This window comes from Mastacembelus armatus, chromosome 6, assembly GCF_900324485.2.
Source record: "Mastacembelus armatus chromosome 6, fMasArm1.2, whole genome shotgun sequence".
NCBI lineage: Eukaryota > Metazoa > Chordata > Actinopteri > Synbranchiformes > Mastacembelidae > Mastacembelus > Mastacembelus armatus.
Window position 1 is genome coordinate 1106197 of NC_046638.1, and position 21150 is coordinate 1127346.

A 21150-nucleotide genomic window follows, 5' to 3' on the forward strand; every position below is an offset into this window, starting at 1 on the left:
ACTGAACATGCTAATATCTACAGAGACGTGTTTATATACATATGACATCTAGAGTGGAGTGTCTGTTTAAGGCGTCTTTGAATGGTCAAAGCGAGGAGTTCTCTGGTCTGGTTCTGACTGGACTTTCCGGGTCATCGTCCTGCAGCTCTCCAGGGACTGTAAGTTGGAGGTGCAGAGGATTCTCCACCAGAGGGCGCTGGATGTGAAGCTGGACCCTGAGCTGCAGAGACGCTGCATGACAGACCTGGGGAAGTGGTGCAGTGAGAAGACTGAGGCCGGACAGGAGCTGGAGTGTCTGCAGGACCACCTGGAGGACCTGGTGTCTGACTGCAGGGAGGTGGTGGGAAACCTGACGGAGCTGGAGTCGGAGGTAACCACAGCTGCTTCTGCTTCCTGTCAGAAAATACGCTGCAAAAGTAGCTGTTAGTAATCCTGAATGTAAAGGTTCATATCTTCTAAACGTTGTGTACAGACCCCTGGACTGGACTCAGTCTCTAACGTCTGTGGCTGGAAGAGCCATCAGGATGGTCAGGACCTCTGCTCTGTGTTAACAGCTGTTTGTTCTGTCCTCAGGATATTCAGATCGAGGCCCTGCTGATGAGAGCCTGTGAACCTGTCATCCAGTCCTACTGCCACGTACGTCTGCACTGACTGATCCCTGTCCTGTACTACTTCTGTGTTTTCTGTGTTCTAGTTTCAGATTGTGTTGTTCTGGTTTCAGGAGTTAGAAACTGGCTTCCAAAACCAAAGTATGTCAGGGAAAGGAGAGTGTATAGTGAACAAAATTAAGACTTAGAGCTTCACATTAGGGCTCTTCCTTTAATTGGTCACCTGGACATGCTGCATACTGAGAGAGCTCTGTCTCCAGTCTGACCCGTGTTTGTGTCTGGCAGGAGGTGGCCGATAATCAGATCGACACTGGAGATCTGATGGAGTGTTTGGTCCAGAACAAACACCAGAAGGAGATGAATGAGAAGTGTGCGGTGGGAGTGACGCACTTCCAGCTGGTGAGCCGACTGAACAGATTCTGTTGTGAAGCATTTGATGGAGCTCAGGTGGAAGAAAAACAAGACCTGAGCCTGATACTTAACAACAGAAGTGACGATGAAATGATCCCACCTGCTGGACTCTTTCCTGATCAGTACGTCTCTTTCTGTCCTCAGGTTCAGATCAAGGATTTCCGTTTCTCATACAAGTTCAAGACGGCCTGCAAAGAAGACGTTCTCAAACTGTGCCCCAACATCAAGAAGAAGTAAGACACAAAAACCTGCTGTCCGAACAGCCTGAACTTCACACCTGCAGCAGATTAACAGAATCACAGAGCTAATTCACCCCACACAGAAAGGCAGCGTCACTTTGTGCAGTTAGAAGAAGAGAAATGGAGGATGTAGATAATCCCCCCTCTGTTCTGCAGTTTTATCTCAGCGTGTAAAATCGAATGCTGCTCCAGTTAGATTGAACTAATCGGTTTGTAGTAGACCTGACAGCAGCCACATGGGAAATCACACCGAACGTCTCTGCACATAAAAGTTTCTAACCCTCCTCAAACTGAGTATCAACCCACCACATTTGGCCTGGGCCTGAAATGAGTTTGGGGGCATGTGGGTAAAAATCTCTCCAGGTTTTACAGCAGAACAGTCTGATCAATAATTAGGTAAAAGGTTTTGAGCCAGACTGACTCTTGTGGCTGTTTATTTTATCTCTGAACCTCGCTCAGGGTGGACGTGGTGATCTGCCTCAGCACCACGGTGAGGAACGACACGCTGCAGGACGCCAAGGAGCAGCGAGTGTCCGTCAAATGCCGGAAGCAGCTGCGGGTGGAGGAGGTGGAGATGGTACGTTCGCCAACACACAGCGTTGCCACAGCGGACGTGTAGTTTCTCGGGGTCAAGAGGGAAAAGCTGCTGTCCAGAGACTCGGCTGCAGCACAGAGGAAGTGCTGACGAACAGAACACCCACGTTACTGAAAGGAAATAGGTGCATGTTAAAGTTTGTCTGTTTTCTTTGTCTGCAGTCGGAGGACATCCGCCTGGATCCGGAGCTGTACGACTCGTGTAAGCAGGACATCGCTCAACTGTGTCCAAACGTGGCTTATGGCAACGCTCAGGTCAGCAGCTGCACGTGCAGCAACTACACCTCCACACAAGTGGAAAACACAGAGCTTTAATTGTCATTGTCTAAATGTACATTTATTATACACAAACAGTACAACATGTGTGATCTCAGCTGCAGTGCAAGAGACTCAGTGCAGTGAAGCTTTTTCCAGTTTGTTCCAAAAAGGTTTTGTAGAGATTTTAGTTAAGACCTGAAACTGTGGAGACGAGTGTCTCCAGTAGGTGGCAGCATTTCTTACATGTACATCAACTTCCATTTGGAGCAGAGTCACTGATTCATAGTTGTTTTGTTTCCGCAACACACAACAAATCAAAACTTCATTATTTTCCTGGAGGATACAATCCAACTTACACCCTTCAGGCTGTAAACGGTCAAAGAGAAAATAAGGCCGATGAGTTAAAGGATCAGTTCAGTGTCCTGCCTTTGTTTCTACTGAGTCACACTTACTGTTCATTACTTCAAACATTAATTAGAAAGTGTTTTTCCCTGAATTTGATCTGACAGCCAAAGTGCTTTGTGCTCATATGTGAAATACACACAGCTGCAACATCTGTCCCTTTTTTTCCATGTCTGGTTTGGGAGTCGTGGTCTGGATCAGGTGATTCACTGATGTCAAATGTCTGCAGGTCATCGAGTGTCTGAAGGAGAACAAGCGGCAGCTGAATTCACGTTGCCACCAGCGGATCTTCAAGCTGCAGGAGGTGGAGATGGTTGATCCTGAACTGGACTATCAGCTGATGAGAGTCTGCAAGCACATGATCAGGGTGGGCCAGTAAAACCAGCACTGGTTTTTCATTGGACTGGTCAGATGTTGAGAGGAAGATGTTTCATGAGTGTGTGTGTGTTTGTGATTGTGTTAGGGTTAGTGTGTGACATTTGTGTGTATGAGGGACATGTGTGTAACAGCTGTTTGGTGTTTCAGCGTTTCTGTAGGGAGTCAGAGGGGAAGAACGTTCTCCAGTGTCTGAAACAGAACAAGAACAGTGAGCTGATGGATCCTAAATGTAAACAGATGATCACCAAGAGGCAGATCACACAGAACACAGGTACATGGATCACACACACACCTGCTCTGTTTGTATTGTGGGGCCCACAGGTATGAGTCCTGACTGTGTGTGTGTGTCCAGACTACAGGCTGAACCCGGTGCTGAGGAAAGCCTGTAAAGCCGACATCCCAAAGTTCTGTCAGTCCATTCTGAGCAAAGCGACTGCTGACACTGAGCTGGAGGGTCAGGTCATCTCCTGCCTCAAACTCAAATATGCCGACCAGGTGAGACTCTGGACCGTCTTCACTATTTACTACACCTCTGACGGTTCACGTCCAGGTTCTTTGACAACTCAACACTGAAGTTTCTGACGTTGTCTTTGGTGTAAACGTTATGTGCCGTCTGCTCCGTTATTGGACGAGCGTTTGGAGAAGACCCGTCAAACATGTGCAGTTGTTGTTTTGCTGTAAATACAGAAGATTCAGTCATGGTTCAATCATTCAGCGTCCCTGAGCTGCAGATCGTCTGTACATGAAAACCTGGACTGTGGGAAACTCTTGAAGTCGTTCTCGAAGATGAACTTGTCTTTTCTGTGTTGTGACAGCGTTTGTCTCCGGACTGTGAGGATCAGATCCGGGTCATCCTACAGGAGTCAGCCCTGGACTACAGGCTGGACCCTCAGCTGCAGATCCACTGCACACAGGAGGTTCGCACATTTCTGATTTCCTACAAACACACACACACTGTGAAGCGTCAGGGTTGACTTTAAATCCTCAGACCTGTCAGCAGCTGGTTGGTTCAGTGGAAACTCTGCTCTGACTGTGTGTGTGTGTGTGTGTGTGTGTGTGTGTGTGTCAGATTTCCCGGCTGTGTCCAGAGGAGGCGGCGGCTCAGGAGCAGACGGGGCAGGTGGAGGAGTGTCTGAAGGTCAACCTGCTGAAGATCAAACAGGAAGGATGTAAGAAGGTAAGCGAGCTCCCTGTTGCCTTCACTGACTGCTCAGGGGGACGTATAATCCAGCGTCATGACATCTAAACTATTCAAAACACTTTCCTCCACTGGCATCTTCATTTTCAAATGAGCAGTTTAGGTACAAGAGGAGAAAACAGCTTCAGAATCTGGACAAACCTCCTCTTGTCTTCTCCTCTGCCTCCTGCTTCTTTTTATCCTCCTCCTCTTCTTGATCCTGCCTTTTCTTTTGCCATGTTTCTCCCCCCCCCCCCGTTCACTCCCTGTCCCCCTCCCTGCTCCTCCTCCTGCAGGAGGTGTTGAACATGCTGAAGGAGAGTAAGGCGGACATCTTCGTCGACCCCGTCCTTCACACGGCCTGCGCTCTGGACATTAAACACCACTGTGCTGCCATCCCGCCTGGCAGGGGGCGCCGTGAGTCCACACACACACACACACACACACACACACACACACTCTTTGTTTACTCTGCTGGCTCCTTCCTTCAGGTGGACAGGGAAGATGAGACTCGGCCACATTGACAGAGATTTAAACTAGAAACACAGATGTTCTCTCATAAGTTGGACTTTGTAGAAGCACCTTTGGGTGCGTCTGTACTTCCAGTTGAACTGATGACAATATAAAGTGTAGAGCTTGTTGAACTAATCACGGTCTCATCACTGTCAGTAAGTCACTACATTAACACAAGCTGGTTCAAAGGTTGAATTCATGCTTAAGACCAGGAAGTGACCACGAGCCACAGTAACACCCCAGATGATAAAAAAGACTGACTTGTGTCCGACTGTCACGACTTCATGTTGGCTTTGTTTCCTCAGAGATGTCGTGTCTGATGGAGGCGCTGCAGGACAAACGTGTCCGTCTGCAGCCCGAGTGCAAGAAGAGGCTTCAGGATCGCATCGACATGTGGAGCTACGCTGCCAAGGTACATGAGCTGCAGCTCGTTCAGCCTGTCACACACACACACACACACGCGAACAGGAGCTCGGCTGCTGCGTGGAAACCACTTGTCCTCCTGCAGCAGGTTGTTTCTAAAAGTGTGAGGTAATAGTGAGCAAGCCCTAATGTCAGTTAGCTCGCAGCATAAGCTAGGTGACCCCTGTTTGAAACTGAGCGGGTTGTGTAAAATCTTTGCAAGAAGCTTTTAGTTTCTAGTTTCTCTGCTTTTATTGTGGAAAGACATCAGGACGTGTTTAGTTTGACGGAGTTTACGGCAGAGAAGAAACGGTATGAAAACCTGATTCCTGTTGATTTTCTCCTGTGGGCTGTAACTTCAGGCCCTTTTTACCTGGACACTCGACAGATGTGTGTTTGTGTGCTCACGCCTGCACTGACACAGTTTGGTCTTTACTTCCTGTCAGGTGGCTCCTGCCGAGGGATTCTCAGACCTGGCCATGCAGGTGATGACGTCTCCGTCCAAGAACTACATCCTGACCGTGATTGGTGCAGGTGTGGCTCTGCTCTTCCTGATGGGGCTGTTCTGCGGCAGATTCACCAAACGTGTCACTCAGGAGCTGAAGGACAGGTAGACCACGCCCACGAAAGAATTGCCACCAATGAAAGCAACCTCCTCCACCTGCCTCGCCAGCTCTTCTCAGCCCACTTCATTTCCAAACGCTCCTCCTCACCGCATCTTACTTTTTCTTCTCTTGCTGAAATGACATTACCCGCAATCGCACAGGTGAAAGTGGGCGTGATCAGTGACTCTCCTGCGCTGCCTCTACATAAGCCCCTCCCACTCCCCAGGAGACCACACCCCCTTCTTCTGCTGCTGCTTTTGTTTTTCCCGTTCCCGGGCTTGGACACGGTGCCGGATCATCCTGCAGTTTTACCTGCGCTCACCTGATTTAGATGCAGTATTACCTTCTTCTTTTTGTGGTGGGGTGGGGGTGGGGGTGTTGTCAGGATACGGGGTCAGAGGTCACGGTTTAGGCCAGAGTGACGTTAATGGTATCCTAACGTGTAAATGTGTAAAAAGTGGGGTGGGGACGGCTCATGTATAGAGCAGGTTAATGACTCCAGTATTTTAATGACTACAGTGTGTGCGTGTGAGCGCGCGTGTGTGTGTGTGAGTGTGAGGTCCTGTCTTTCTACCGTCGTATAATTCTGTCCCCCTTCAGCGGTTCTTGGGGGTTTGTTTGGATCTGGATATATCTCTATTATTTTTTCTGTTGCTGATGTATGTTAGATTTTATCGCCATGGGACTGCCAGGCAGGCGGTGCCAACCAGCCAGCCCTCTGCCGAGCCACGGATCAGGGCGTTTGGGAGGGGGGGGGGGCGACACCTGACAGACACTCCCAGTCAGCTCTCTCCCAGCTCTTCTTACTGTGTTTTTCTTTGCACAGCAGACTCTTTTTTTTTTTTTTTTTCCCCAGCATGACCTGTGCCATAAACGCACCACAACCATCTGCTGTTCCCAGTTCAGCTGATTGTCAATGTTTTTGTTTTTTACTGGCTGGTTCCATCGCCGCACAGAGTCAGGAGTGATCGCACCCGGTCCGGCCTCCTGACTGGGAGGACTGGCTCGTGGTTTTGTCTTTTTGCCATCGTGAGCTCGCAGAGCGGCTGTCGGCTTCACGCTGGTTGGTACAGAAAAGCTGAGAGCGACGCAGGAGCAAATCAACAGAATAAAGAAATACAAAACTCTGGATTATTATCGAGATGTGAAGATTTTTGTGTAAAGATGATACTGGAATCATTGCACATGTTTGGTTCTTTTTTTTTTTTTTATATCTACAAATATATATATATTGTTTTGTCATAGCCTTATTTATTTGTTTACTAATTGTTTCAATGATTTGAATGTTCTCTGGTTGCCTTTTCTCCTTCCTGCGGGGTGAGGGGGGAGAGGGGAGGATGCTGGTGGCTGGTTCTGGCCGATGGGTCACGTAGGGCAGTGAACGCCTCATTTGTGAGAGAAGTGAAAGCTAATCGTGTCTTTAATGTGAGGTCACTATGGGAATGACCACTGATCAGTGACGTGGATCTGAAAACTCAACCTGGAAGCTCATTTCTCCCAGTTTGAGTTTAGAAACCAGTTTGATTTAACTGTAGCATGTTACGTGTTTGCACATGTTCTGTTTGGCTTTGGCTGCGTCCACCTCTGGTGCAGCTGGACCGGGACCACCTGAGCACGTGTTGAAGCGGAAGTGTCACTGTAGCATTAGATAAAATTGACCTGATCAGTTGAAGAACCACATGTAAGCGATGCAGGTTCTGCGTAAATACCCAGGAGGGTTTGAGAACCAACCAGTCGACGTTGGACCGAGGTTTCGGTTTTGTTGTGCCGCAGAGTTTCACGGTGTCGGGGCCCGGTTTAAAGACGAGACGGAAAGAGTTCGTCAGCGGTCCAAACACCAAGTCTCTCCTCTCCCAGCCCGAGCCAATGGTGTACATGTGTACTATACTGGGTACTGACGCAGCTCGCCTTCTTTCTAGATGTGGGCGCTTGGTTTGCTGAGCGGTGCCCTCCCTGCTTGTAAATGACACGTTCTGATTCATTGAGCTGCCTTTGCTTTGTCCCACCTGACGGGGGTTTTGTGGAAGCTGCCTACAGAACATCCCGCTGTACAGAACATCCCGCCGCCCTGCAGCACATGGGCGCGTGTGTGTGTGTGGTGGATAACATGTCTCTGTGTGTGTGTGTGTGTGTGTGTGTGTGTGTGTGTGTGTGTGTGTGTGTGTGTGTGTGTGTTGCCCACAGGTTCGGACCCTGAGGAGGCTGTGATCTCTGGTCCGGTCCTCCTTGTCCCAAGCGATGACGATTTTAAGTTTGATCATTTTTTTTTTAAGCAGTGTGGTGTCTAAATCAATGAGGCTCCTGATCATCTGGTTTCTCCCCCTGTCCACTTCTCTCTTTGGTTTCTTTCTGTTGTTCTGTACAGAGAAAAATTGGACAGTTTGTTAATAATAATGATAATAAAGTCTGCAAGGTTTCTAATCAGCTGCCCGGTGTGTGTGTGTGTGTGTGTTTGAGACATCTTTAAAGCTGCTGCTGATGTTTTTGTTTGTGTCCCAGCCTGACGAGTCCTCTTCCTCTGGGCCCCACTGAGCCACAGGCTGCATCTTACTTAGAAATTACAGGCTGCAGTTTCCATTTCAGCACAACATTGTTTGTCTTCCTTCCTGCAGCTGGTGTTTCTGGGTCTTTCCGGTATGAAAAGCATCTCGTTGCTGATGGGACATGTGACCCTCTGTACAGCAAAAGGCAGCGATGCGTCACTGGAGTTTGCAGATGAGTTTTCATTAGCAGTTAATTTATTAAGGAAATGTTAAATCTATGAAAATCTCCTGTTTCAAGTCTTGTCTGGTCAGCAGGTCACAAAACAAACGATAGGATGAGAAATTAGTTGTAGGTGCTCATGCTCCTCAGAGGACGAGGCTCTGGGACTTTAGAGATCCTCTTTGAATCAGCTCCACATTTTAATTTGTTAAAGTTGTGCTGAAAATAAACCGATCAGCCAAAACACTCGTTCCAGCAGCACCTGTTGGTGTGTGGGTGCAGCTGGACGCTCGGCCCTTTAAATTTGATGTGTTGGAAGCAGGAAAACCAGAGCGAGTCATGATCTGAGTCACTGTGACCAGGTCCAAACCGTGAGGTCGGGGGGAGACTGGGTCGGAGCAGCTCCCAGCCTGCAGGTGAGCAGATTCAAACCCTGTACACTGGCCTCTCTGAAGAGAACCTGCAGCTACTGTGGAGATATCACAGCTGGAGTGAGATTGGTCCAAAAACCGACCGGACTCCTTTTCCAGCTGTCTTCCACTGGATGGCAGGCAGATGTGGGCTCTTCCTGACAGTGCAGCTGCACCGCCGCCTGTGGACGCTCTTCATGTTCTGGCTGATCGGAGTGTGTTGTGCTCATTATTTGACCTACAGCTCAAATTAAAACCCGAAGACGTGCACGTACGAACGTGACTGGTGACGTCACAGATGTCTCGCAGCTGATCGCTGTCTAATTTAAAGACAAATGAGTTTCTGACTTTGAAAAACACTGATGTGCTCTGAGGTTTTAACAGGTTAATGGAGTTCAGGGCCTTTTTAAAGGGGGTTTATCCAGGACTGGGGGACCTGTGAACTGCGCTGTCAACATACATGACCGTACGTCTGATTTTGTGTGTGTGTTCTGTCTGGTCCGTGGAGGCCTCGGGCCATCTGACAGATCCGTGTTAAATTCTTCTGTCTGACAAACCAAAACATGTCGACCTCCAGTTTCCACTGAACATGTAGGACTTGAACGCCCCAAAAACAAAACCTTCCAGGAGGACTGGGGCTTTGCCACAGAGCAGACATTAAACCGGTCTTGGACACAGTGCCAGGGTAAACATGTTTATTGTAGGCTGAGCAGAATCATTTAGCAAGACAGGCAGAAAGAAGACAAAGCTCAGTTACACAATTCAGCACAGTTCTTTTAAAAAAGAAACAGACTCCTACATGGTCCCAGTTTGTGCACAGAGATAAAGCTCCAGGCCCCCGTGAAGGACTAAAACCCTCAGAGTCCGACCTGAACACCAACACGATGCAGATATTATCACAGGACCACAGCCATGGCTGCACCCATGGGTTCACTGCAGTTAATGGCTGATTGGGCCAAAAAGCAGATGTTTAAACTGAGTCAGTGGGGGGGCCCAGATCAGATCTGTTCCTCATCTCAAACCAAGACTGAGTGAATCCTCAGCCCTGTGACACAAACTGGGGAACCACCACACGCTGGTTGTTTGACTGCAGCCAGAGTGACTTTGGACTGAAACACTGGATGTGGAAAATGTTCAGCTTGGAAAAGTGTGGGAAGTTAAAAAAGTTGATTATTAATGTTCTGTCATCATGCAGAAAGAGCTCGGCATCTTCCTTCACTAATAATTATTTTCACTATGAAGAACAATTATACGTTTGTTCCGTAAATGCACAATAATACGAGTAATAACTTCGGTATGTTGGACTTGCTCTCTGCTTCAGGTGATTGCAGCGTGCTGTCAGTTTGGTCCTAACACTCGACGTCGTCCGTCTTGTTCCTCATCGTTCTCGTTCGTTACACAACTTGGCTCCAGCTCTTCCACTGCTCAGCAAACAGCCGCTGATCCCAGAAACACAGCAAATATTCACACTGGGACCAGCGAGTTGTGCTTTTCCCTTTTTATAAATGAATCCTGACCCTGTGAAAACACTGAGCTCATCGAAGTTAGTTTTTCCAACTTTCCCAGTTCAAACTGGGAAAGTTCTGCAGCTTCAGTCTCTCATTCTGCTGCAGTTCCAGTCAAACTGTTCCCACCTTCAAACTCCAGAGTCCAGCCGGTTCTGTCGGGTCGAACCAACCTGCTAAACACTAAGACACACTCACATCTCTTCCTGACATCCTGATTATTATTACACACTTACAACACATACAACACATACAGTGAGACACCTACAGCAAGGCCAGAAACCCCCCCCCCAGCCCCAAAACAAATAAAAAACAAACAAAATTCCCATGTTTCTGACCTATTTACCTTCAGTGGTTGATTTATTTCCCCATGCTCTTATTTTGAAGCAAAAGACTTAAATCTTAGAATATTGGCCCAGAGATACAGGACGGTGATGTGACTACATTTTGAAAAACCTAAGCAGTTCAGTTTTTTAGAAAGTCCAACTGAAATCAACCTGCATGTTTAAGAAAGAAGGAGTCGACTGATCGACCAGTCGGCTCTTTGTTCCTTCAGAGCCTGTAAACAGTGACGGCCGTTCTCAGAGTCTGGAGCTGGTTTTTGGAAACAGACGGGCCTCCCATTGTTGGTGAGGAAGAATCATATGAGCCAGGTCAGCGGTGTGGCCCCCTGCTGTGGTTTTAATAGGTTTTGGACAACAATGGAGGTCTACGACTCAGACCCATAACCAGGTTCTGGATTCACACACATTCATTGGTGCCGTCAGTCTCTGGATGGGATCTGGACTCAGGAACACAGTGGCTGATTTTTGCCTTTGAAAAGTGATGTGTTTTACATTTTGGACTTATTGCTGTTGGACTTCAGTTGGACTAACTGGTAACTGACCCAAACCCAGTTTAACCCTGAGCGCCCTACCCACCGACCCCCCCTTCCTAAAACTCATATGGAGAGACGAACAGGGTGACCTTGGTGAGGTAGCGGCCCAGCAGGGCGTTGTGCTCCAGCTCGCTCATCTCCACCTCGGCCTCCAGGGTGGCCGGGCCTTTGATGGGTGTCACCAGGAGGAGGGTGCCGGTCTGTCGGCCGGAGCGCTGCACGCTGAAGTGGCCCCGTCCTCGGCTGCCCGCGAGGCCGAAACGCAGCGTGTCACCCAGCACGCGGGCCGCCGACACCCGGAAGAGGACGCGGGGGGCAGACATGTTGGACACCACAGACAGGAAGTGGAAGGAGATGGAGTTTGGCGCCTGAGTGCACACCTTGTCTCCCAGCATGCACGGGTTCCTCTCACAGCGCCTGGGGATGGGAGACAATAAAATCAAACCGTAAACTGGGTGTGGTTGTGTGGACGTCAGTCAGCTCGCGGTCCATGTGGTTGGGTGTCATTTGTCCTTCCTCCCTGACTTCTGCCTCTCCAACATTTAACGAAGACTGCTCTCCAACTTTTCACCGCTGTCTCTCCAGAGACATCTGCTTGTTTCGAACATTTGATCAAACCCCCTGCAATTACACCCGGGCCACATATTCTGTTCATGGTTTGCAATTATGAAACCTAAGCTGTCATCTAATTGTTCTTAGAGCACAATATGTTGTTGTTCTCAAACTGAAGACCCCAAATCCCAGGGAAGCTGTTTCTCCTTGTCCAGAAAGTTCCCTTTGTTTTTACACTTTCATTTAACCAGCATGTTGCAGCAAACAGGACCTGAGGTTTCAGCCTCTACACAAAACCCTTAACCTGGACTCAGCCCTGCCTGTGGTACTGATGCCACCCTGGAGAGTCGGTCCCCCGTGACACCATGCTTCCTGCAAGATTTAATTATGATTCAGCTGAAGGACTAAATCAAAACTGTACAACCACTCTGGTAAACATGTTCAGCGCCATAACCATGTTTCAGGCCTCTTGACGATCAGCTGACTGGAGCCTGAAACCCCAGCAGGGCGTCTGAGGCCAAACCTCAGACTGACTCGCAGCCCGGTGGCTGTTTGAGGGGGGAAGCTAAGTGACGGGTGGAGCAGGGAAGTGGGTGATATGGAGGTGAAGCTCATTGTTTTCACATCTCTCTCCATCGCCGTCCCTGTCATTTACATTTTCTCTGAGTCTTTGTCTCCTGAGGTGAGAGGTTATGGTTTCTCTAATTTACCCAGCATGCATTCCTTCTCTTCTTGCTTTGGTTGCACTTTGTGTCACTTCACTGAACGTTTTTCTGAGGCGCTAACAAGCAGATTCCTCAGGCTCGACAGAAGACTCAAAGCTAAACACTCAAAGCTAAACACGGTTTTCGATCCACATCTGTGGAGTCCCATCAGGGTTTCTGTGCAGGTGACAGTGGGCTGACTAAAAACCAGGGCTGATTCACAGCAGGTTCTTTTGTACCGGGTCTTTTTGGACCAGGGGGAGTCACATGACCTGCAATTCTGACTCTGGCCACTAAAATTTTCTCAAAGTGACTGAAGGAGCCACCACTTAGAAAAACCCTGCACCCTGAAGTGTTTCAACCTGGAACTGCAAACAGGCATGAAGGATGAAGGGATGAAGTGAGGAGGAGGAGCAGGAGGAAGAGGAGGAGGATGAGGCTCAGGTCTTACATTGGTGACGTCTGGATGTACGTGGCGTTTTTCATGTGAGGACACTCCACCGTCACACACTGGAAGCCTCCGTAGGTGTTCACACACATCTGGTCCGCCGTGCAGTTGTGCATCCGGTTTTCACACTCGTCCATATCTGAGGACGACACAGGTGAGTCAACCACAGCAGGTCCACGCATCTCTGAACGCTCTCGTTAACAGATAGGATGACCTTTGACCTCTGACCTGTGCAGCTGCGGCCGTCTCTGGCGAGGTCATACCCATCTGGACAGGAGCAGTGGAAGCTGCCAGGAGTGTTGGTGCACTGATGGACGCAGAGCCGCCCGGGCTGGCCCAGAGGAAACAGAAGACACTCATCGATATCTGAAACACAGACATGCTGGTTAGTTGTGGTCCGGATCGCACGGAGGGCTTTTTGTGTGAACGCATTTGTTACCGGTGCAGATGTTGTTGTCGCGGCCTGATATGGTGAAACCCACGTCACAGGTGCAGCGGGTGGAGCCCAGGAAGTGAGTGCAGTGAGACGGTCGGATGGAGGCGGCGAGGGGCGCTGAGGTGGGGGCTGGGGTGGAGAAGGTGAAAGGTGAAGATGCTGAGGAGGAAGAAGAGGAAGAGGAGGAGGAAGATGGTGAAGAGGAGGAGGAGGAGGAGGAAGAGGATGCTGACAGAGCAGCAGATGCAGGGAAGGATGAGGAGGATGAGGAGGAAGAGGAGGAAGAGGAAGAAGAGGGCGCAGCAGGAGAGAAGGAGGCCAGGGAGTTGTCGGTGGTGTTGAGGCCTGAAAAGATGAAACAAAAAACTTCAGAGACTAGTCGCCACAGCGACTAATCCAGACCCTGATCTGTCCCACGTCTGTTTGTTTTACTTCTGCACATCGGTTTCTGGCCGCTCCACTTCAGGGACTCCAGACACACTCGGGTCCGTGGACCGATCAGCTCGTAGCCGGGCTTGCACAGGAAGTGGACTTCGTGGCCGACGCCAAACACCCTGCCCAGTCTGCGTCCGTGGGCGGGGGGCTCTAGTTTGGGGCAGGATGCTGCGAACAGACAACTGACGTTAGTCAACCTGCTGGTAGTTTTGGCTGATTTGACCAATTCCAGTTCCCCTCCAGTGAGAGGAAAGGTCCTGGGCCTCGTGCTGCTTTGGGTCTTTCGTTCTATTTTATGTTTCATCCCCAAGGTCAAAGTTCAGTTAGTTTCACCTTTGACCTCATTTCCATCGCTGACCTTTCTGTTTGGTTCATATGGAAATGACCTGTACTGACGCCTCGTCTCATCCCGTCACGTTCTGACGGTATTTGATGCCAAAGCTTCCCCTTGTTGTTCAGACACAAAAGGACACGGCACAAAAACAACGTAGGTTTAATCACCAAAACTATGTGACCACGTTTAGGAAGAAAAACCATGAGCTCAGGTTCAGTTGCATGCTGGGTAAATGTAGCTTTGAAAGAACCATGTGAGCCAGGTCAGCGGTGTGGCTCCCTGCTGGGTTTTTAATAGTTTCTGGACAACAATGGAGGTCTACGGCACAGACCCATAAGCTGAACCAGGTTCTGGATTCACGTGGAACACATTGACCTGAGGACACCACACTCAGTAGGTCTGTGCTGCTGCTGTTACCACCTGCCTCCTCCCTGACACTGACTTTTTACCTTCCAGGCTCACTGAGATGGTCTGAGGTGAGAACGTGACTCCTCACCGTTCTTGCCGGTCTTAAAGATCTCCATGGTGCTGTTGTACAGAGCGCTGATCTTCTTCCTGAGGGAGCGCAGACCCTGCTGGTACGACGCCTCGTGGACCACCAACATCTTCTCCACCTGTCGCAGTGAGTTCAGCAGGTTGTGAGTGGACGGGCAGTCCTGGGGATGGGACAGACCATGAAGAACATCTGCTGAAACATCTGTTTACTGTGAACGTTCCAAGACGAGTTGTATTTCCCAAAGCAGTGAAGCTGCAGGCGCAACACTTGACATGAGGGTTCAAACCACACACTTAAGTAACATCTAACTAATAATTGAATGGCTGCATTAATGTCACTGTGGTTACAGGATGTGTTGATGTTTGAATTCATGTGTTAAATCCTGCTCAAACGTGATAGTTTTCATATAATGAAAATAATGAGCTGAAAGACACTAAAGTGCAGGATGGTGGAGACTGTCCACATGTGCAGCAGTGGACCCCACAAACCCACAAAAAAAAACAAAAACATCTGCAGAGTCTGTTTTCGTGATGATGTGTCTCGGATTAGATCCTGCACCGACACTAAGTCTGTGCATGAATGCAACACATCTGGCAGAGATCCAGAGCGTGACCCCGCAGCAGCCAACATCTGGACGCCGTTGGTTTGTGACAGTAGCTGTGAAGAACCTGCTGGGCCTTAAAAACAGCCGGTGCTGTCAGCTGCTGTTTGTGGACACACTCACCTGTTGCAGCCAGATGTTTCTCTAAAGTGGTGTTTGGTTAAAAACTACACAGATGTGTGTCACATCAAATGCAGCTGTGAGGAGCCATTTCCCAGCTGCAGCTTTATTTCTAAAGGGCGAACGAGCAACAGGCAAATCTGAAAACGTGCCTCCAATACGACATGAAATCAGATTTAAACAGTTTTAGTGCGATAACTCGGTCAAACTAAAGACGAAGAGCAACTTAAAACAGAAACTGGTGAAGCTTTAATAGTTTCAGTCAAATCTGCATTCAGTGAACTTCCTGTTCCCTTCAGATTAATTTACCATATTTAAATTAATTGTATAAGCAAAGAAAGTTTATTCATGACAAAAACCAACTATAGTTTTAGAAAATCACTGCAGCTTTTTATCTTTTCATTGGTTCTTCATTAAATCATCGAACATGAGTCTAAGACACTAAACAAATAAACAGTTAACATAAAGGACATGACATAAATAATAAACAGCAGAATTAAACTGAACAAATATAAATTTAAGTCTATTAGAGTCACTTTGTCTTAAATACAGTAAATAAACTCACATCATTATTGAATTGATTCATTAAATAATGAGTGATATGTTTTGACCTTCGACCTTTATAAATGGAAGAAAAATGTCAACACGAGTTCTGAACATTTCAGCCAAACATATTTTTCCTCCTCATGTTGTTTGATTTTAGTTTCTTCAGTTTTCTAGGACTCAGTCAAACGTGTGTTTAATAAGGTTTTTCCAATGTTCCACAGTGAAACATGAGGTTTCTAACCTGAGCAGAAGAAAGTGCGACCAGCTGGAGACACAGCACCAACGTGACGAACCCACCGAGCTTCATCCTGGACAAAACCTCCATCCTCATCCTGCCGCTGAGCTCTGAGCTCTGTGCGCTCAGCTCGGCCGCCGCTGCTCTAAAACCAAAACACTTTCGAGGGCACGTGCCAAATTTCTCCTCCACTCCCTCACACCTCCACCCTCCCTCCCTGCGAGAGGCTGGAGCTGGAGGAGGAGGAAGAGGAGGAGGAGGAGGAGGAAGAGAGCTGCTCCCACATCTGGAACATGCTTTCACTTTTTTTGGCTCCATCAGAATCCCCCAGAAATAGATTCACAAATTATAAGGAGAAGTCAGCTGCTGTGGCGTCTTTTAATCATGACCTGCACAACAAAGCAGCTACACTCTGGTCAGATTCTCTCTCAGGCTCAGGAATGTGAACTATAAACTTTCTTTTTTATTTTTTTGGAAATCTTAAACCAGGATAATGTCGTGTGGCTTCTAAATGACAGGGCGGCCATATCTGATAACTGCGCCTGGAAAAGAGCTGCAGGGAAGAAATGTTCAATATAAGCACCGTGCAGTCCAGCCTTTAACTCACATACACTCCGAGTCATCTATGAGGCGGCTAAAGGCAGAGTGTGGACGTATAATCTCCTGTCAGCGCTCTTTCACATGACGCCTTGAAAATCTGTGGATTTGAGAAAAGCAAATAAAACGTCGCTGCTGGTGAAAACGCTCAGAAAGATCAGAAACGTTGATCCTGCAGATTCAGAACCTGGATGAGGGTAAAACATAAAACATTAGTCTTTACCCCAGTGGGAGTTTTACCAGTCAGCACATTGGAAACAATTAAAAAGAAAGAAATCCTTCCATATAGGCTCCACGGTACTGTTACTGCAGTAAAAGTACCAAAGTACCAGGATCCAAATGTACTTGAAGTATTCAAAGTAAAGGTACTCATTGTGCAGAACGGCCCATTTCATATGAATGTATCTGATATTATTAGAGTATTGCAGGAAAAAGTACAAGGTTTGGCATACCTTACACATACCTTAGAAGTGTACTAACTAAAGTACTACATTTAAAGTATTTAATTACTTTCCACCACTGCTGTTCCCATCAGCCTCAGCTGCACTTTGTGCATAGTGGTAAACCTCAGATTCCTCCTGAGCTTCCTGTTCAAAATAGATTCCCCCAGAAATAAATAACACAATGATATTAACAGGTTTTAGTGTTGGTGCTGGTGCAGTGTGTCTGATCTCCACCAGGTGGCGCTGCAGGTTTTCACTTCAACCTGTGTGTGTTGCCAGGAAGAAAAAAAAAAGAACGTTTTGAGGTTTTTTGGTGTGTTTGGATCAGAAACGTCCCCTAACATGTGGCCGGGCCGCAGTTTGAAAATGATTATTTATGATGGTGAAGTCACTAATTACAGGCTGAAGCTGTGATTCCTGCAGAACCACATCAAAGATCTGAAACAAACAATCTGCAGAAACTGTTGACTCTGTTTGAACCTGTTTGTGTTATTCTCTTGCTGCATATCAAACTTTAATGAAACGCCTTTATGGAATCTGCCCTGTAGTCCTCTGATATACACAGTGATGGTATTTCATATCATTTACTAAAGTAAAAGTACAACAACATGAAAATTACTGTACTGAAAAGAAAAGACCTGTATTGGAAGTATATTAACTTTATAATAAACATGCAGATGAGGGGCTGATGTGTCGATTCGTGGGTTATTGCTGTAAGAACCAGGATGTTGTGCACAGCCTGATACATGTGAATTCATGTGATGGATCAGCCTTCATTGAAATGCATGCTGGGAGGCCGGCTGCTGGCGGAGGTTAACTCCAAGATAAATAACGGAGCCCAGGAGACGACCCGGCTCTCCTCATCATCATATCTTAATTGGATAGGACAGTTTTAATTAAAATGAAATCATTTAATGGATTTTGTAATTAAACAGAGCAGGATGACAGCTGGTCGGTCCCTCTGACCGGGGTCACATGATCAACACTGATTAAACTTTGCTGTTTATTTTCTCCATCAATATCCTGAAAATCCAGTTGTAACTGAAAAAAAAACACATCAGGTGGTTAAAAACCTCACAGTCAAAAAAAAAAATCTTTATTTAAAGGGTCTGTTGACTCAAACTACAGCATCGGCCTGATCAGCTTCTCTGTTGATCCAAAATAATCCAGGATCCAGGAGACAACCCTGGACCTTGAGGGCCACTGCTTGTTTTCCTACTATCCCTGCCTACTGCGATTACCTGGACCAGGTGAGTTCAGCCAATCAGGGGATTTAGTTTTTGTTTTTGTAAAGTGCCTTGAGATGATTTGTATTGTGATTTGGATAATATACAAATAAAATTGAATTGAATTGAATTGAAACAGGCAGGGCAGTGGCTCTGGAGGACCAGGACTGGCCACACCTGCAGTAGGCTAATGGTTAGCACTCAGCTGGGCTACTAGCAGCTAATGCCTCCCATGGTCATCAGGGGTCAGAAGCTCCAGGATCTGCTCTTTGGCCAGAAGTTGACATTAGTCGACAGGTAAAACTTTCACTTGTGCTCACTGGAAAATGTCTGTGGCTCCTGGTATTTACAGGCTGGTCCTGCCTGTGTGTGTGTGTGTGTGTGTGAACCTCAAAGATTTCACAGCAGCACACAAACATGAAAAAAAACAGCCTGTAAAAGACAAACTGCACATGCACCAGTCAGTTCAAACACAAGAACATACATCATCCTGTAGTTTGTTTGTTTGTTTCTGCACAACAATTTAAAATGTGTCTCTGTTGCTTTGAGAAAACAGAGCAGCTGATTTACTGAGCACATGTTTGTGTTGCAGCAGGAAATTAAGGTGTGATTTAATTTTACTTCCTCTTCTGTGTTTTTGTCCATTAGGGGGCGCTGCATTTCTTCATGCACAATCCTGAGCTCACCTGCCTGATTCCAGGTGCAGGATAAAAAAAGAAGCAAAGGTTCCGAGGTGTGCTGAGAGGACTGGACCTTCTGGCCTCTGTTCTACTGGTTCCACCTCACCTGCTTGTCATCTCGCCTCTCTCGTCTCTCCTCCCTCCTCCCTCTTCCTGCAGAGAAATGCACCGGTCCTCCCTCCTCCACCCCTCTCAGTGTCAGATGGTACAACCCACTGGCATCCTCAGCGGTCAGCTCTGTTAGTCTGCACAGATCCAGTCTGCAGGTTGCATCCTCTTCCTCCTCTTCTTCGCTGATTATGACCCATTTCAGGAGGGACTGTCACCGAGACAGACGTGAGTAACGCGCGCGCGCGCACACACACACACACACACACACAGTGTAAGACTTGTGGACACGTGGTGATGATGATTTAAGACGCTGAGATATAAACCAGGTGCAGGTGTGTGTTAAGTTTCTGCCTGTGTGTTTTATTACACAGACCTCAGCTGAAGATAATGTGACATGTCCTGAGTGTTGTGGGATGGTCTGTGCACAGACCAACAAGTGCGTGCGTGTTTGTGTGTGTGGTTTTTTTTTACTTTTGTGCGTCTGCTCTGTCTGTAACTTTTGATAGTGAGGACGTTTTTGGAAAGTGAGCACAGGAGTCTGAGGCTGGAGCTCGTCAGTCTGATATCACTAATCAAAAACGTTTTCCACAGTCCAATATGTTTTTTTAAGGGACTGAGACCAGAACACGCAGTGATACATGAAGGTGTAGAAACTGAACTCGCAGCGCCCTCTGGGGGGCACTCCGGGCATTTCTGTGGTCCCCACAAGAAACTAAAAGTGTGTGTGTGGGTGTGGATCTGAAGTTTGAGAGGAACAAACAAGATGTTTGGCAAAAATATTAACATCTTTATTTACTAAGTGCAGTGGTGCAAAGTAACTAAGTACCTGTACTCAAGTAGGCTACTCTGCTAACTTAGCCGAGGCCAGAGGTAGCCGTTAGCTCAGAGGTTAGCTCAGAGTGTGGAGTTAGCCATTAGCACAGAGGGCGGAGTTAGCCTTAGCTTAGAGGTTAGCTCAGAGGGCGGAGTTAGCCGTTAGCACAGAGGCCAGAGGTAGCTGTTAGCACAGAGGGCGGAGTTAGATGTTAGCCTAGAGGCCAGTGTTAGCCGTTAGCTCAGAGGTTAGCACAGAGGGCGGAGTTAGACGTTAGCTCAGAGGGCGGAGTTAGCCGTTAGCTCAGAGGCCAGAGGTAGCTGTTAGCACAGAGGGCGGAGTTAGCCGTTAGCTCAGAGGCCAGAGGTAGCTGTTAGCACAGAGGGCGGAGTTAGATGTTAGCCTAGAGGCCAGTGTTAGCCGTTAGCTCAGAGGTTAGCACAGTGGGCGGAGTTAGCCGTTAGCTCGGAGCTGTGGATCGAAGGAATGAAGTCCAGTTTTAAGGTCTGACAGTTCAAACTGTTATTGTGGGTTTGCAGCTGCTTCATGAATCCTGCTGAGGTTCTGTGTCTAAGATAAGTTTAACCTTTGTCTGTCTCACGGTGGTGAAATTCCAAATGTTAAAGCAGCAAATAGAGAGAGAGGAAATACTGAAAAAAATAACAGTAAAAGTACGTACAATAAAAATAAAATATTTCAAATACTAAAAAAAGGACATTGTGGTGTAATTAAATATTTACAGTTTTTAGTCTTTGGCCAACTAGAGATGTCAGAGCAATTTGAAAATATTATAAATTAAATTTTCCAGAGAAAAAATAAGACAGATTTGCTGATCGATAATACTGATTTTGTTGGTTAGAGCTAGAATCCCAGTAAAATGAAAACCCCGTTTCCACTGGTTGCCTTTATATGACTGGGAGATACTGGCAAAAATACAAAAAGAAAAGTCTTTGGTGCATTTGATGTGTACAACACATCAGTATAAATGGTAAAAGACAACAGCAGGTTTGTCTGGAAAAGGTGGAACTGAAACAGTCTGGTTATTAATCTGCTTTGCTGCGTCTGTTGTGTTTGGATGAAACTCCAGACAGGCTGAAAAAAAAAACTAAGTATTTATATCAGTCGGCTCTCGGGTCTTTGGGTTGATGAAAACACATCTAACCATGGCAGACATCAGCACCCGCTTCAGCCTCCACACTCATTACTGGGAGTCAGGTTCAAGGTTCTGTTTATTCATCCACAAAATCACTGAAATGTCAGCGCTCACATCCTCACGTCCTCGGTCACACA

At 47.4% G+C, this 21150-nt stretch overlaps 3 protein-coding genes across 10 annotated transcripts in view; 2 read left to right on the forward strand and 1 right to left on the reverse strand.

The window, feature by feature from the left end:
- glg1a (golgi glycoprotein 1a) overlaps positions 1–18964 on the forward strand; it is a 35373-nt gene extending 16409 nt beyond the window's left edge. For 2 of the 5 annotated variants that reach the window (XM_026311319.1, XM_026311322.1), the window contains 15 exons: positions 146–370; positions 574–636; positions 894–1007; positions 1164–1252; positions 1718–1835; positions 2015–2107; positions 2742–2879; positions 3038–3161; positions 3243–3385; positions 3706–3807; positions 3960–4067; positions 4364–4484; positions 4886–4992; positions 5429–5592; positions 18904–18964. In XM_026311319.1, the coding sequence (XP_026167104.1) occupies positions 146–370; positions 574–636; positions 894–1007; positions 1164–1252; positions 1718–1835; positions 2015–2107; positions 2742–2879; positions 3038–3161; positions 3243–3385; positions 3706–3807; positions 3960–4067; positions 4364–4484; positions 4886–4992; positions 5429–5592; positions 18904–18949 (1755 nt within the window). In that variant the 3' untranslated portion in view covers positions 18950–18964. Of the gene's footprint in view, positions 1–145; positions 371–573; positions 637–893; positions 1008–1163; positions 1253–1717; positions 1836–2014; positions 2108–2741; positions 2880–3037; positions 3162–3242; positions 3386–3705; positions 3808–3959; positions 4068–4363; positions 4485–4885; positions 4993–5428; positions 6838–7771; positions 8012–15975; positions 16001–18903 lie in introns of those variants that run through there. The other 3 variants (XM_026311321.1, XM_026311320.1, XM_026311323.1) reach the window with 3 other exon arrangements.
- Positions 10871–16148, reverse strand: LOC113132900 (fibulin-7-like). Its single transcript, XM_026311332.2, has 7 exons — positions 15996–16148; positions 14488–14647; positions 13655–13825; positions 13226–13567; positions 13015–13152; positions 12790–12925; positions 10871–11499 (listed from the first exon to the last, which is right to left on the reverse strand). Exons 1-7 carry the CDS (start codon positions 16083–16085, stop codon positions 11139–11141), a joined length of 1398 nt encoding a protein of 465 aa, XP_026167117.2. The 5' UTR covers positions 16086–16148; the 3' UTR covers positions 10871–11138.
- Positions 18965–19153: 189 nt separating the features above from the next.
- LOC113132911 (RNA-binding Raly-like protein) overlaps positions 19154–21150 on the forward strand; it is a 31089-nt gene continuing 29092 nt past the window's right edge. For all 4 annotated transcript variants that reach the window (XM_026311352.1, XM_026311353.1, XM_026311354.1 and 1 more), the window contains exon 1: positions 19154–19271. In XM_026311352.1, coding sequence (XP_026167137.1) covers positions 19235–19271 — 37 coding nt within the window. In that variant the 5' untranslated portion in view covers positions 19154–19234. The remainder of the gene's footprint in view (positions 19272–21150) is intronic.

Excerpts from the sequence above, each read along its gene's own strand:
- LOC113132900 (XM_026311332.2), bottom strand. The coding sequence starts at position 16,085 with ATGAGGATGGAGGTTTTGTCCAGGATGAAGCTCGGTGGGTTCGTCACG. Across the intron at positions 14,648-15,995 it reads TCGCACTTTCTTCTGCTCAG|GACTGCCCGTCCACTCACAA; the intron begins GTTAGAAACCTC and ends TCCCATCCCCAG. Across the intron at positions 13,826-14,487 it reads CTTTAAGACCGGCAAGAACG|CATCCTGCCCCAAACTAGAG; the intron begins GTGAGGAGTCAC and ends GTCTGTTCGCAG.